Source organism: Notothenia rossii (genome assembly GCF_949606895.1).
Source record: "Notothenia rossii genome assembly, chromosome: 2".
NCBI lineage: Eukaryota > Metazoa > Chordata > Actinopteri > Perciformes > Nototheniidae > Notothenia > Notothenia rossii.
In genome coordinates this window covers 88,612,081-88,629,340 of record NC_136904.1, presented here as the reverse complement: position 1 = coordinate 88,629,340, position 17,260 = coordinate 88,612,081, and the positions used below count along the sequence as shown (strand labels likewise).

The 17,260-nt window shown below is 41.9% G+C and overlaps 1 protein-coding gene across 7 annotated transcripts in view; it reads left to right on the top strand.

Annotated features, from left to right (window-relative positions):
* zmym2 (zinc finger, MYM-type 2) overlaps nucleotides 1-17,260 on the top strand; it is a 46,124-nt gene that overhangs the window by 338 nt on the left and 28,526 nt on the right. For 3 of the 7 annotated variants that reach the window (XM_079663732.1, XM_079663733.1, XM_079663731.1), the window contains exons 1-3: nucleotides 1,258-1,287; nucleotides 1,485-1,559; nucleotides 14,985-16,622. In XM_079663732.1, coding sequence (XP_079519858.1) covers nucleotides 1,273-1,287; nucleotides 1,485-1,559; nucleotides 14,985-16,622 — 1,728 coding nt within the window. In that variant the 5' untranslated portion in view covers nucleotides 1,258-1,272. The other 4 variants (XM_079663734.1, XM_079663735.1, XM_079663736.1 and 1 more) reach the window with 4 other exon arrangements.

Below are 17,260 nucleotides of genomic sequence, written 5' to 3'. Positions count from 1 at the left end.
ATACATTTAAAGTTGAATTTACCGTGTGTTTGATTGGTAAGATGTATGAAATTGTATCACCATTTGTACGATTACTTTTGCTTTTAACATGTTAAAAAAAAATCAATCGAAATTTATATTAAAAAGATTTGAAAAACTAAACTTGTATTTGGTTTATTATGTATTGTTTATAATTGCCTTTAAGATTTTTTGTAGGTATGCCCAGGTTACAACAGGTATGCCCAGGTTTGAACAGTGGTACAATTTACCCCCTGACCTGGATCAATTTATCCCTAACCCGGGGCAAGTCGAGCCACAAGACCACTTTATTTTTAGAAGTCATATTTTCACTGCCCTTGATCAAATATGAATTATTATCATTGCCATTGATAGGAGACATCCTGAATTATAGGTGTGTGCTTTCATTTTTACTATGTGTCATTTCTCCTTGCTTAGAGAGCAGCATAACTAAAAAATGGTTCAATTTACCCCACTCTCCCCTAACTATTTAATCCAGGTGGTAACACGCATGTGGGTAAAAATAGGAACAAATTAGAAGATGTACAGCATGTAACTTTTATGCACCTTTTGGAAAAGCTATCGCACATTTAATCATATCTTTAGGATTATATATTATTTCAGGAAAAGCTGTCAAACCACTTTTATCACCAGGTCTGAAATATGAACTCTTACTTTATAAGAAAGAGCTGAGCTTCCAAATAAAATATATAGGCTTACAATAAAAAAAAAGTAATAACATGGCCTTTCTTACTTATGTCGTTGTTTCTTTGTATGCCACTTTCACTTCTACTAACTGTCAGTAGTAATTTACTTCAATATAAATATCTGACAGCTTTAGTTACACAAAACTATACGGTTGGTATTTCAATCCATGACATGCAGTTGATGTCCCACACATTGTTTTGATATCTCAAAGGAACAGTCTACTCTACATCATAAGATATTCTTGGAGACTAAATACTGTACTGTTTAAAAGGTGCCAAGGAAGCACTTGAGTAAATACTTATTTGCTTTAACCTCCCTGCAAAAGTGTTGGCCTTGTATTTAAGATAAGATTCATATCATCTATTGCAGGAAATGTCTGTGCAGCAGTTGCAGCAGGACCACAAGATTAATACAAAACAAAACAAACCCAGTTCATATTCAAATATGACTAAACATGCAATAAAGAGTACATATGTATAGGCTACCTAAAGGGACAGTAAAGAGGCAGACAGATGTATTGAACAAGGGAAACGATACTGCGCGTTGCTGTGTTGCGCACATCAGCGCATGACATTAAATGAGGTCAGTGAACGCCTCACACATACAAACACACGCACCTAATTATTTCATGAATGCTATGTAGATCTATACTTTACGGCTGCGTGTAATAAAGGAACAGTCTGCATTACTTCCTTAATTGAGTTCCAGTGTCACACACGTTGTACATGTTAGTTGCCTTTGCGCATGTGGGAACATTGAAGAGTCGGATATTTTTGCAGAAGATCTGGCAACCCGACTGTTATCAGGATAATCTGGAAATAAATCCCTCCAATCCTCCTCCTGCCATCAGTCTGGTGAGTTTGGATATATTTGTGGGGTTTAAGCAGCCTATAATGTGGGGTTGAAGAGATGGAAATAACCCCTGAAGTGAATCGATCTGCACGTTTCACTGATGCCGGACGGTACCTTGAACGCACCTGATCCGCCATATTAAAAACGTTATCACTACTTCTTCGGACTTTGTGCACAAAAACACCAAATTAACCCATCATAGTGTTTGTTTTGTATCAAGTGTAACCTGTTTTGCTCGGTCTACAGTGGTTATTTTAATAATAAAGGTATTTTAACATCCTTTGGCATCCCCCTTTTTCAACAGGGACTTATAATGATGCTTTTCAGGGATTATCAGTTATGTTATATATGTCGTTTTGGGTTTTCTCCTGCATGTCTGGATGAAATTACATAAGGAAAAACGATGTTTTACGGACAGAACTGAGAACATGAACTCTCTCAACCCGGATCCTTCCTGCTGATTGGACCAAGTGTACTTCAATGCAGCCTGTTTGAAAAAAAAGGGATCTGAACATTTTATTATCAAAGTATGCCATTTCCCAGCGGATATGGTGTCAGTTTACACGGGTTACATGATCTGTATCGATAAGGGTAAATCAGCTTAATGGAACAAACCCTCCTGATTGCCCCTCATGCGCATGCGTGACGAAAATAAAATTAAGGAATAGGAATGGATGACGTCGGAGAGGATATATTATGAGGGAGGTCTCACTCTGTGTTTAATTCCCCTTTCCATAAACGTGAGCATAATAAAGCATCATAAATTGTGTTTTTGGGAATAAATGTATTTAACTGCACTGATGAAAAGTATTCAGATATTTAATGGAAGTAAAGGTAGTAAAAAATGATTTGTAGAAAAACATTGGTGCTTGTAAAAAAACAACTTATTGGGAATATTTTAAAATACAAATATAAGTAGCCTCATAAAGGTAAAACTCGAATGTCAATTTTAGATAATATAATATATGTAATTGCATTCTAATTATTAATAAATTAGTGTGGCCAATTTTGGAGAAACCAGCTTGAGTGCGCTAGAATTTGAAAATACACAACCGGAAACAATCTGCCACTTCCTTACAGAGCCCCTCCTCCAACACGCACGAACGCGCACATGACCAATGAGGGCACGAGATAAGTGTTTGCACAGATGGAAGTCTGACAGGCAGGTAGGCCATCCAGTTATTTTAGCCAGGCCGGCTAAAATGATTGGTCGTGCTTTTTACAGTACCACGGCTTCCACAGATGACGTTTTTTTATGGATTTTTTGTCAAAGCACTTAAAATATTCATTGCTGTCGGGATGTTAAGAGCATTCCATGGAATATAACAAAAAGTGTATCTCGAGCCGGTTTCTCAAACGTACCTATCCCACCTTTAAATGTTGTGGTGCAAAATTATAATAATAATATTAACTTTAATTGATATAGCGCCTTTCATCAACCCAAGGTCGCTGAACAAGAAACATATAAGGACAAAACATAAAACAGGTGGCAGAAATGGAAGTGTTACATTGCAGAGGGGGGGCGGAAGAGTGAGTTAAGGTTGGAAGGCTTTGTTGAACAGATGAGTTTTTGGGGTTGATTTGAAGATGTTCAGAGAAGGGGCGTTACGGATTTCAGCAGGGAGGGAGTCCCAAAGGTGCGGACTGCGGAGGGATGAATGTGGAATGGAGAGCAGGCCGGAGTCTGAGGATCGAAGGGTGCGGGACGGGATGTAAGGGTGGAGGAGATCTATGAGGTATGGGGAGAGGGCATTGCAGGGACTTGCAGGCATGACGAGGAGGATTATAGTATAAACTGGAAATATTTGAGTAAAGTAAAACTAGGCTACTTAAAAAGCTATTTAAGTACAATACTTGAGTAAAAGTCTCTTTATAGGCTGGTTTCCATTTATTTCTGGATGGTAGAATCAATTGGCAGACTTTAAAATACTTGTTTGCCATGAACAAGAAAAGGTTCATTATTTGCAATTAGCGATGCAGTATGCGTGCATTTGGTTTTGGAATATCTGGAATGAATACATGTTTTAAATTTGAAAAAAAATGTATGAACATTTCAGTCATGTAGCTGATGGATGGATGGATGGATGGATGGATGGATGGATGGATGGATGGATGGATGGATGGATGGATATAGATAGACAGACAGACAGAAAGACAGACAGACAGACAGACAGACAGACAGATAGAAAGAAAGATAGATAGAATGATAGAGATAGATAGATAGAATGATAGAGATAGGTAGATAGATAGGTACATAGATAGATGGATAGAGATATATAGATACTTTATTGGGAAATTATTTACAGAAGAAGCCTCAGTGTGTTCAGACATAAAATAAAAATACTCAAAAAGTGTAATATAGAATTAACAACCCAAAATGTCAAGAAAAAATATGATATCAAATATAAACAATATAAATAGTATACAAAATATGGATACAAAATACTGCAGTTAGTAGCAGTCAATTATTATTATTATGTATGTTATTATTATTATTATTATTATTAGGGAATCCCTTTTACGTGTAAGCATGCTCTCTTAACGCCGGCCTCGCACGTAACGTAACGCCTTCTTGACGTAGTGACTCATCTTCTTAACACACGATCTTTGGACGGAAAGTGGAAAATTCTCCGTTCTGCGCATGCGCTCCCCGGGATTAATGTCAAGGCACAAAAGTGGCGCTACACCGTTTCCAGCTCTACTCCGGTAAGAGAATTTCACAGACGTTTTTCTTACCCCAGTTTTACGCCTAATTAGTCAAAGTTTGGGGAACTTGTGCGGGCCTTTAGTCGGGGGTCCAGGGCCTCATCTGGGAGTCAAACCGGGGCGAGGAGACACACTAAAGTGAAGAATTAACAGTTTATTATAACACATTTTCTCCCAGGCTGCTGTGTGTGTGTTCTGCAGCCGCCTCTGGTCTCCAGTATTGTTCATTTGGCTCCCTAATGGCGGACGGCAGGCAGTGCTGTTTTCCATTGGGGGGGCGGGGGGTAAAGGGAGGGGAGTTAGCAGGGGGGGGGAATGCAATGTGGTTATGAAATTACCGGGTTTACACCGGGTCACGGTTGAATCTAAACCCTTGTAAACACGATGCAGGTTTTTTTTGTGCGCCTCGTTGTTTACCACACCGCATGACACAAATGAGTGCAGTTCATGTGATGCGTAATGCAAAGCGCGCCCCTGGTGGTGGTGGCTATATTTGCCACTGATTGCGCCAGGGTGGGCTCGGTTGGTGCAAGGGGCAACCTCCAATTAAAAGCCCGGCGTCACAGGTATCATACAAATCGGGTTTTTTATTCGGTTTTCCGGCCTGTTTTGGTGGAATGCACGACTAGGAATAATACACTGGATAAAAAGGAGGGGGTATCACACGTTTCCCAACCTTTAGATTAGCATTATGTGTATGCTTTGTAGAGTGCAGCACTATTTTGTATCTGAGGGGAATAAGTTGTGATCATTTCTAGTGGTTTTGCAACAATGGCGCAGTCTGTGCCTGCTCTCCTCCCCTCGTTGCGCCGCTAATCCAATGGCTGTTTGCGCCAGGAAGGGCAGGGGAGGAACCACGTTTCTCCTGGATCCCAACTCCGAATCCAACCTACCCCCCTCATTTACCTGGGTTATTTATGGAAGAGTTGCGCAGCTCAGGTAGTTCTGTTTCTTATTATTAAAGTTTTGGACCTGCTTTCTGTACTTGGTTAAATATGATTGCTGGAGAAAAAGGGGAATGATAGTGAACGCCTGGACCGGATTATGTGCTGTTGTGTTCCTCGTCATGGACATGTGTTAATAACCAAGGGCACAGCCAGGGGGGACTGAACCGGGCCCCTGAAGCTGGGTACAGACTGTCCTTCAATGCTGATTGTCTAACATTTCCTTTTAGGGCTCATCAGCTGCAGGATAGGGAGGGTTTAGTTTGCATTAATCTGCCAGGTAACCGGACTGTTTGTAGCCCATCAGCTGGGGGAAGTTCTGGTGGCTGCGCATTACGCATCATATCTCAGTGACATAAGCCTTATATAATAATCTCACTCGATTTTTGGTTGAAAATGCTATTAGTCTGATGTTATCTGCGCAACTGGCGCAAACCGCTGCATGCCTGCACCTCGTGACCTGCTTTGGGGAAAATGATGTGTGTAAACTGACAGCATTGGAGAGGATGTGAGGTGATGATGTGGCGCAGATTCTGGCACGTTTATTGCACGATTGAGGCAGTCCTCCCCCCAGCCCCAGCCCCAGCCTCTCTCAGGCCACCTGGTGTTGACGTTAGAGCAGCAAGGTTGCATGTCAGAGCTCATTAAATTAATACTGGACCCTCGTTTCTCTCGTCCACGTGAATGCAGGCTCATAGCTCTGCATTGCAGTCTGATCTGAGTCTAGACCAGGCTATTTTCCCCGCTCAGTGCATTACTGAGTTTCCCTGTGATGTTATATTATCAGATGCTTTTATGTCGCAGCTTTACTTGGAGAAGGGGGTGCCTTTGGGTCCTCTATATTTTGACACCAGTTAACCCCACACACAGACAGCCAGTTCTAAAACACATAGACATAAAACACAAGCTTGAGCTGGATTAGACTGAAATTATTCGGAATACCTTCTTGGTTCTTTTAAACAGTCAAGAACAAACATATTGATCTTGAATGTCACTGTTTTCACTTGTGCTTCCTGTCACGTGACCACCATGAGCAATGTTATAGCTTCAGTGTTTCACAGTCAAGTACATCCTGACAATCATCAAGCATATAGGATTCAACTCTGGTGCTTTGTAGTCATGTGTTTTTAATCAAAAGTACATACTTTGATTAACTTTCACACAAGAAACTTGCATTTCCTCTTTACATTTCTGAAAAATCATGCTTTTATGAAAGAATATGTTTTAACTTTGATAGAAAAAAGGCAAATATATGGAAATATTGACATCGTTTAAACATGTTGACTTCTTGAAACTTGTATTTTAGCATCTAATTGCACAACGGTATCTAAACTATCATGGCCGGAACAAAAACAGGAAGTGATAAAATAGATAGATTGGCTGAACTCCAGATATAGTTTGTCAATTATTATTTGAAGACCAAAATGAGGTGGGCGTTAACTGTTTTAGAGGAATCTCGTAACGCTGCTTTCCACACTGGTCAGTAATAGTTGTGATAGGATAGGATAACATTGACTGTAAGCAAGGGGTGAGGAGTGCAACAATAATACAGCGCAATGTTTCCAATAGTTGTAGAAAGTGTGTTGTGTGATGCAGTGGATGGAAAAACAAATAATTTTCCACTAGGACAATGCATGTTTAAAATACCCTGAAATGTGTATTTTGATCGCATGCTTCTTTGTCTGATTGCTGTTTTAATGGGAGTTTAATCTGCATCTGAAACTTTTGATACCACAACACAAGAAGAGGCCTGTTGTAAATACTAGTGGTTATCTTTGGTGAGTCAGAGATGGTGGATTTCTGTTTTTTAGATGCCTGGAAAGTCCTTCGAAAATGTTCATAAGCTGCCGTTAAATGTGTCTTCATATCAGAACTGTTTGCTAGTTTTAGACATGTTTTTAATTTAAATTTAATCTGTCAATCTGCAGTAGATGACCATTACTTTTGATTATGTTGGCTGCTTTTGTTCAATTTAAAAGTGATTTTTTAATTATATCTCAAAATAAATATAGTATTAGATTTTGATATACGAATTGGCAGTAGTATTGATAGAAGTATTGGAAGTATACCCAGCTCTAATGCAGGACTATTGCATTAGATTTCAACCCCCTGTTTTTTCCGAAGTAGCTGACATACATTTTAAGTAAATAAAGCTGGTTTTAGTCAAGTGACTGTCTTTGTATTCCCACACTTAGTCCTTAAACAAACATTACTGGTGATTATTTATAAAAAAAATTGTCATTATGTAAATATTTGGTGAATGCACCAATAGGAAAACTCAAATATCGTGGGATTATCGATTATTTAATTTTGTTCCAGTTTCCTGTCCGGAGGTCATTTGGGTCAGGCTGGATTTCCCACCATACAGATATTTTGCAAAATCCCAACTAGACCATGAATAAACGTACATGTTGTTAATGTGCAAGCTGTAAAATATGAACAAGAAAAACCCAATTAGCCTACCTGTTTCTTCCGTGATATGGCAGCTGTAGCGCTGTGATTACATTACATAGATGCACCCCACTGTGCTGAGCCAAAATGGCCGCCTCAATTATGTCATGCAGTGATGTGGCTTCCTCTGTAGTGCAGACTTGTTGTAGCGCTCAAGAATGTTTTCAGGTGCGTTCAGGCTCTTCCTGTTCAGTATGGGAGAAGATCATAGAGCTGCAGAGATAGTTGTCGGCTCAGAAAACTGTGTGTGGGTTTGTGTGTGTGTTGCAGCTGCAGTGATGTTTTGTGTGATCTCCCTGCTGTGACATGAAAAGGGAGATTTTGACAGAAACAGATCAACGTAGAGTGCAGAGATCCCCAACAGTGCTTTAAATAGATCTGATCCCCAGAGTAGCACCAGATCTTTTGGATATTATAGAGGAAATACTATTCTGATTTTCAGGTTCATATCAGTATTTAGTGTCTCCACTGGGACATGTCTCCATACTTTAATGTTCAAAAAGCTCTTTATTGTTCTCATACTGCCTGTGCTGCAGCACCTCTTTTCACCCTCTGTCTGAAACCAGAGCCCAGTCTGCTCTGATTGGTTAGCTGGCCGGCTCTGTTGTGATTGGTCAACCACTAAGAGATGTCCCACCCCTTAGACTATCACGTGCAATGTGTTAGAGTGCTACCCAATAGAAGTGCAAGTGTTACGTAGTGATGTCACTATGTTAGTCAAATGGAGGCGTTTCAGGCTCTACTCTTCAAGGAGTAGAGCTGCTGTGCAACCGGCAACTCTTTTTATAATTGATCATTGAAGTACATTTTCAAGCAAGAGTTTTAGCCTCCCAAATATCAAAATGTCATGGTTTTCCTCTGTTTTTACATCAGATTAATCTGAAAATCGTTGTATTTTGGAACAACAATACAAGACATTTTCTGACATTTTCTATAATGAAAGCAACCATTAGTCACAGCCATGATACATACAGGTATCAATTCAGCACCCCATAGGCTTATATTGAACCAATTGAAGTCATGTGTTGGCCAACTCAACAGCACCCAGATGCAGAGACCCAGTCCCTGTGGTGGTGAGCCACACCGTCACCACGGTAACCAAGGTGTAGCTTCAACAGTTGCTGGGGGCAACAAGAGACATGCAGAGAGGGACAGGGAGAAACGGCAGGTGAGAGGAGGCGTAGATTGCTGGGTCGTTAGGAAGGGAAGGGGGTGCTGAGAACAGGAAGAGAGGGGTAAAAAGGGGGGTGAGAGATGTGAGGAAGAGGAGGAGGGGGACGAGGAAGAAGAAGAAGAGGAGAGAGGAGGAGGGGCTTCTCGTTGCTGGGCAGGCACGTAGCAGCTCTGAGATCAGGGCGATGTGGCTCATACATAATATATGCCAACATTATTGATATTTATTTATATATTTTCACATTTCCTCTAAAATAGCCTCTCTTTGATTAAGATCATAACACCAGCATGATGATGATGATGATAGTAATCGTATCTTTAAAGGGACATATTCTGCTCATATTCAAGTTGAAATGCTTTGTGGCTCTCCTGGGACATGTCTCCATGCTTTAATGTTCAAAAAGCTCTTTATTCTTTTCACACAGCCTGTGCTGCAGCACCTCTTTTCACCCTCTGTCTGAAACCAGAGTCCAGTCTGCTCTGATTGGTTAGCTGGCCGGCTCTGTTGTGATTGGTCAACCGCTTAGAGATGTCCCGCCCCTTGACGTTGAATGGTTGGAGCGCTCTAACAGCGTCTATATGATACTCTGAGGTGTTCTGCCTTCATTTGTTCTGTGGAAACAGGAAGTTTCTCAATGACACTCAGAAGGTTGTTGAACTGTCCAAGAAGTCAGATTGGTCCGTAGATGTATTCTTCATTAGGTTAGAACTAATATTCGTACAAATAAAAATAAATTAATACATTTTAAATGTGTATTTCATGTATTATTTACTCGAATGAATATGAAATTGGACTCATTCACTCATTCACAAGTCTGTTCTATTTGAAAGTCAGAGTACCCACGTCTTTAATGTAAGGAGTACTATATATATACTCGTACTGTTAGAACAACATAGGGGCTAGTTTGTATTTTTAGAAATGGACGCCGGCTTCTTCCATTGCTGTTTCTAAACGCGTATAAACTTGCTTTGGTACCACACACATACTCCTTTCACACCAACGCGGTTCCAGGGCCGGTTCAGAGCTGGAGCTTGAAAAGCACCGGTTTTTCCTGTTCACACCTCAGCGGAGCCGCCTCTAAGCTCCGGAATCCGGTTAGTTTCAAGCACCAAAAAGTTGTCCGTCTAGAAAGCAAGCACCGCGTACGTCACGCTTACGTTGTAGGGGGGCGAGATTAATCTGAGCTAACAGTTAAAGGCGAGTACGGCAAATAAAAGTTGACTAGAACGCACTTTATAAAGTCAGGCAACACTAACCAGGCTTCGTGTGATTCTGTTTATTTGTACCTTACTTTGACCATCAGTTTGCTGTCATTGATCATTGTGGAGAGCAGGCAGACGTTTTGTTTTGTATTATAGCAGCTATCGGATGGAATCAATTAGGACTGCACAATTTTGGGAAAAAATCTAATTGCGATTTTCTGACAAATATTGCGATTCGAATTGCGATATTTGTTTTTAAGCGACCCAACGGAAGTTTATTGTAAAATGCGGCCATAACTCCGGCTAGGAAGGTCGTATCAACGTAGTCCCGTCTCTAGCACCCCCGCAGCCCGAGCTACGAGTGAAAGAACTAAACTTACTTCCGTTGGGTTGCTTTAAAGTCAAGCTTCAGTTTAAGATTCACCATGTAGTAGATGTAAAACATGTGATGGAGCATTACTAACCTGACTCAGATGGTTTGTTTCACCAAACCATCTAGGAAAGCTCCATTGGAAGCCATTTGGAAAGGGCAGGCACTTTCAAAAGCACTTGGCAGGTGATTGGATCAATCTGTCTATAACCTTCTATCATGGGCCACTTCTGATTGATTAACAATGGCTGGTACATGTGGAGCACAGCACTTCTGATTGGTGTGGATGACTGACACGCAAGAAGAAAAAATGTAAAACAATTGAAAAAAAAAAAAAAAAGATTTAAAAACAAATCGCAGGCTTTGCGATTTGATAATCGCATCATTTAAAATCGCGATTTAAAATCGATTAATCGTTCAGCCCTAGAATCAATACATGGGCTGCACAGGTTGCCATGTCCGACTATCACAAGTAGAATCATCATGAAAAATACACCGGTAAAATGTGCCTGTAGAAAACGGCTTATGCCACAATAGGATAGCAACAAGTAGTCAAGTTATAGTCAGTTTAGCTTCGGTTGCTATGCTAACATCACCCATTTTATACCAGAGAAACTTTCATAACAGCATTGTGATGCCAAACAGCTGTAATTCAGACTGACCCACATTCACTGGGGATATGTGTCAGCTGCTTGTGTGACAGTCGGACAGTGAATACTTTAGAGCGGCCGCTGCTGTGAGTTAACGGGAGAATAAACTCCCGTGGAAGAGCAGCCAGCTCTTGGACCAAATGCACCAAGGCACTCTGGAGAAAAGTATAAGGTTGGAGAAGTCGTTATTTAGTTTCATCTGGCTACGTGTGATTAAAAGCAACACGATCATCGACCCGACGCAGTCCCCCATTGTTGTTGTAGTTAGCGCCGTTGAGGAGAAAATCAGCGACGTAAACGGTGACGTCATGACGCAGCAGCGGCTGCACCAGTCGGGCTTTGAGCGGTGTGAACAGAGCGGGAGCTGAACCAAAGAACCGGTTCTGAACCAGAAAAGCTCTAGCACGGAGCTAGAACGGGAAAAGCCTTGGTGTGAAAGGGGTATTATTTTTGCTGGTTTCCTGTGTTCCCTTCATACAGGTCATGTGACACACTCAACTACTTTTTGTTTGTGTCTTTGAGAGCGACCAAGCCAAGGAGTAACAAGAGTAGCTAGACACCAAAGCTAGACATTAATTACAATGTGTACTCAATGTACTACATCTCGCGTAGGATCAACTGCAGTCCATAGAGTTTGATCAGAATATTGCCTTTTACTTTGACTCACCTGTACTTGAACCTGCTCTGAAGACATTGCTTTTAGTAGCTGCCTTCTTTCATAATGTTTTTCCTGCAGCACAAAGCTCTGCACTATCCTTCAACTCTATTAATATATAATATGCATTTTAAAGCAATATTGCAATCCTTTGAGAAAATTGTCTTTGAAATGTTTTGAAAAGACAGAATGATTCTGAGCTGATTTTGAGTGCTACACACTCTTTTACCTCATTCACACCAACGCAACTCCGGTTCAAGCTTCGTGCTAGAGCTTTTCAGGTTCAGAACCGGTTCTTCGGTTTAGCTCCGGCTCTTTTCACACTGCCCAGAGTCCGACTGGTGCTGTGTCATTGCGTCATCGTTTGCGTCATGACGTAACTGTTTGCGTGCCTGCTTCATAAAGCCAAACCGCGCGGAAAGCCCTCACAGCTGACACCGACAACAACAACAATGGCTGATTATGCTCCAGCTTCCTCTGTACCTCTTCAGAAGACCAGATTCCCAGTAGGTAGCTGGTCTCTTCAGTGGACGACTGCTGCTTGTTAAGTTTCTCCATCGTTGTGTACAAACTGGATAAAACGCCGGCTTTTTATTGTTGTTCAGGAGTTGATCTGCCCCTGCCCCCGCCTCGACGTAAGCGTCACGTATGTGGTGCTTTTGCTCTGGCCTGACAATTTGTTGGTGCTTGAAACGAACCGGATTCCGGAGCTAAGAGGCTGCTCCGCTGCGGTGTGAACAGGAAAACCCGGTGCTTTTCAAGCTCCAGCTCCGAACCGGCCCTGAAACACCGTTGGTGTGAATGAGGTATTAAAGGAGCTGACTGTACCGTGGTTCAAGTAAGAGTTTTTTTATTTAAAGTGGTAAGACATAATCAACTACCAAATAATTAATTGGTATCACACTTTGCAGTGGTAGACAAAGTAGAATTTCTGGGCCAGTAGATTTTCATTATCACTGGCCCCACCATTGTAACCACTGGCCAAAGAGCATTCGTCCAAAAAAATCGACTCTAATAATGAAGAAAATTAACATATTTGTTGCAATAGTAATGTATACACAAACTACATTACTACTTGTACTACAACATTTGAATCATCAGTTCTTCCTCATTTCCTTTAATTGTTCATATTTGGTTTATCACAATTATTATATTGTGGTAATTGTTAAAAAAAAAGAAGGAGGGTGACATTTCTGCTATGGGTATTATTATTTTTATAATACACTTCCTGCCTTCCTGTCATTATCAGGAGTTAGAAATGTAATGGCTATGTAGCCTAATAGATTAGATCAGAACCTTCATTCTCCTAAACTGCTGGGACATTTCCCCACAGCGAATATACCTTTATATTTTCTACTCTTCACTTTTTGTCAGCATAGGTCGGCATTGATGCAGCCGACAAAAGACCTTGTTTATATTGGCATCATATTGAAGCCAACTCCATCGATAAAGCCATTGTGGCTGAAACTTTCTCTCCCTCTTCTTCTCACACTCCCTGTCACTCTCCTTTTAACTCCTTTTGAAGTTTGTTTTTTGCCCGGCGCTTGGCCGGTTACCGGTGGTTTTAAAAACATTTTGGCGAATGGTTAGGTGGCGCGAAAGTCTGTAATGAAGGAGCGCGCTCCGCAGCCAACAGCTGTTTGTTTTTCATCCAACAACGACACCTGCCTCACGAAACGCTATGTTGTATCTTTAATAAACGAAACAATTTAACAAAATTGCTTGTCAAAATACCAATACCAGAGGACAATGTGGTTTTATGTCTTACTGTAATATTTTTAGTGGCCCGAGCGGGCAAGTGGAAAGTAGGTTATGCTGGCCCGGGATGTCTAATGACGCATTTCCACTGCAGGACCTAGCCCGGCTTAGTACGGTATGGTTAGGCCTTGTTTGGCCAGGCTCACTTTATGCTGCGTTACCATTACAGTTTAGTAACTATAGTAACGCAGTGTCGGCGGGGCAATCGGCTGTTCGGCGGGCGGAGCGACGCTGCGTAAAACTGCCGTGACGTCATGTTCAATGCGAACCACAAAACCAAAACATCAGCCGTTAGCTCTTAGCACTCAGAGCTCACAGCTCCTCATATCTGTTCAGAAACTAAACAAAAGTTAAACAAGTACAAACCACAGACTGTCTGTGTCATGGCGAATACAGTCGCCGGTTTATTTAAGTCTGTAGGCCGTTGTTGTGAGTGTTATACGTTAGCTTAGCCTGATCGATCCGATCTCCATTCAGAAAACACGGATTTTAAAAGGTCTTTCACCTGCCGTCATGTCTGCAGACCGGTATCAGTATGTTGTTACTTCGGCATCATTTTGAAATGTGTATTACAAGTAAATCACGGTAAAATATGTTCATTTTGTTTTAGTTGTAGCCCCCTTGCCAGCGATTCTCTCTGACCATTCAGCAGTCGAGTGTGTTTACGTCACTAGTTTAGTATATTCAGCCCGGTTGGTTGTTGTAAGAACCTCGATTTTGTTTTGTTTTTCGCTGCAGTGGAAAAGCGCCATAAATAGTGCTTCCGGGCCAGTGGGACATTTATAATGTCTAGCCCTGCTTTGCATTGTGCATGTTAAACAGGGCACATCATCATGCATTTTTAAACATTGATTGTCCATTATCCTACAAAACATGAAGCAATTACTGCCTAAATAACATTTATTATAGACAATATTCAACATAACAGAAATATTTAGTAAATGTGTTTATCATTAGGTAAACAAAAGTCCCTACAGCCAATGTATTCTAATACAGCCTCCAAACAACCATATGTGTTTAGCTAATTTAAATACTGATCAATTGCGCTAGATTTATGAAATGACATTTTTCCCCAACATTTTTTCACTAAACAATTGCGTGAAAAAATCGGGCGATTCATTTTCCCACCTTCTTTTTTTTAGCCTTAGTAGATAAAGGATGATTGTTCTTTTATAAAGAAACCTTTCACTAGGAAGACTTTTTACTAGAATTTGTCAATATTTTATTGAAATGTATTAATTCATATAATAATACCTTTTATAAAATGCTGTTTACTAGAATTTTTGGTGATGACAAGGGAGGGTAGCAACATTTAATTGCCTAATGGCACATATCCCGAGTGGTGACTAACAATGGCTGTGGTTCTTCACCTGTCATGAGGGGGTTATGGGGGGGGGGGGTGGGGGGAGAACACCTGCTGCGTTACCTGTGCAGCTGTCAGGAGATAATGAGGTGGAGCCGGCACCAGACACTGGTTTTATGATGATTAAACTGTTTTTTTTGTGGTGTTTTGCCAGGTGGTTGCCTTAGCAATGGAAGGGGAGCCAGAACCAAGCCCTGCCACAGAAGGAGAGGCAGGGGAGAGGGTGGAGAACATGGACGTCACTCCCTCCCCTGAGCAACAGGCCACGCCCCCCGAGGAGGAGGAGGAGGCTGGGGAGGAAGCTTCCATGGTAACGGAAGAACAAGAACAAGAAGTGGTAGAAGAAGTAGATGAAGCCACAAAGGAGGAGGGGGTCACAGAGGAAGATGATGAAGCCTTAAAGGAGGAGGGGGTCACAGAGAAAGATGATGAAGCATTAAAGAAGGAGGGGGTCACAGAGGAAGATGATGAAGCCTTAAAGGAGGAGGGGGTCACAGAGGAACTTGATGATGCCTCAAAGGAGGAGGGGGTCACAGAGGAACTTGATGATGCCTCAAAGGAGGAGGGGGTCACAGAGGAACTTGATGAAGCATTAAAGAAGGAGGGGGTCACAGAGGAACTTGATGAAGCATTAAAGGAGGAGGGGGTCACAGAGAAAGATGATGAAGCCACTAAGGAGGAGGGGGTCACAGAGGAACTTGATGATGCCTCAAAGAAGGAGGGGGTCACAGAGGAAGATGATGAAGCCTTAAAGAAGGAGGGGGTCACAGAGGAAGATGATGAAGCCTTAAAGGAGGAGGGGGTCACAGAGGAACTTCATGATGCCTCAAAGGAGGAGGGGGTCACAGAGGAAGATGATGAAGCCTTAAAGAAGGAGGGGGTCACAGAGGAACTTGATGATGCCTCAAAGGGGGAGGGGGTCACAGAGGAAGATGATGAAGCCTTAAAGAAGGAGGGGGTCACAGAGGAAGATGATGAAGCCTTAAAGGAGGAGGGGGTCACAGAGGAACTTCATGATGCCTCAATGGAGGAGGGGGTCACAGAGAAAGATGATGAAGCCTTAAAGAAGGAGGGGGTCATAGAGGAACTTGATGATGCCTCAAAGGAGGAGGGGGTCACAGAGGAAGTTGATGATGCCTCAAAGGAGGAGGGGGTCACAGAGGAACTTGATGATGCCTCAAAGGAGGAGGGGGTCACAGAGAAAGATGATGAAGCCACAAAGGAGGAGGGGGTCACAGCGGACGACGATGACGATGATGATGATGTGGTCCTCTTAGGGGTGGAGGACCCCCAGCCTTCTGCCACGACTCCTTCCTCCCACGACACGCCCAGCACCGCCTGTCTGGTGCCAGGTGAGGCGCCTGGAGACATGGTTACAACGATAGAGGAGGAGGAGGATGAGGAAATGGAGGTAGAGGAGGTGGAGGATGAGGAGGATGAGGAAGAGGCGACCCTCGCTTCTCCTGCGTCTTCCAGCGCTTCCACGGCGGCCGCGGCCCCTCCTAAAACTCCCAGCACAGAAGCAGAGCCCATAGTGATCGAGGACGAGGAGGAGGACGCTGAGCAGAAAGACGCCTCCTCTTCCTCCCCCGGTGCACTCAGCAGCACCGAGCCAGACTCCAAGATCAGGATCTCCAGCGTCACCACTCTGGGGTCCGGAGGAGAGAAGGGGGGCTCGGCTGGTCCTAAAGAGAAGACCCCGACTCTGGAAGCAGAGGAGGACCAGGAGGACATGAACCTGATGATCACCTCGGTGACCTCACTGCAGGACGGGGCCGCGGCGGTGACAGTGGTGAGAACTTTTCATCAATACTGTGTAGTTTACATTAGGGCTGCTCGATTATGGCAAAAATCATAATCTCCATTATTTGGGTCAATAATTGTAAATGCGATTATTCATTGACTTAGAAAACATCCATTTATTGGAGAAAAAAAATGTGAACAGTATGTTTTTAACAGTTGATTACCCTGAACTTTAAGTATAATTCAACTGAAAAACCCAAAAATAAAAAATGATATAAAAAGTAATAATAATAATAAAAATAATAATCGTTTTATTTAGATTACGTTGCTTTCGTAATCGTTGCAAGCCATAGTCGTAATCGCGATTAAAACACGTTTAATTGAGCAGCCCTAGTTTACATTCACCTCTACTCTCTTTGTGTGTCTTTTTTTTAAGTTGTTTATTGATCAAGTGTTTGTTTGCCTTCTAATTGGGTTCAGGATTATTTGTTCTGGTGTTGTTTGGTAATAGATGTTGAAAGCAGATGTTCTCTCTGTCGTAAAAAGGTTTATCTTTGTAAATTATGATTATTTTGAATTATAAAGCATTTGCTATATAATTTGCAATATTGGGGAATAATCCTTTTTTAAATATTATTTATATTATCATTGAAAAATATGGTAAAACGATCATGGTGTGATTAGGGC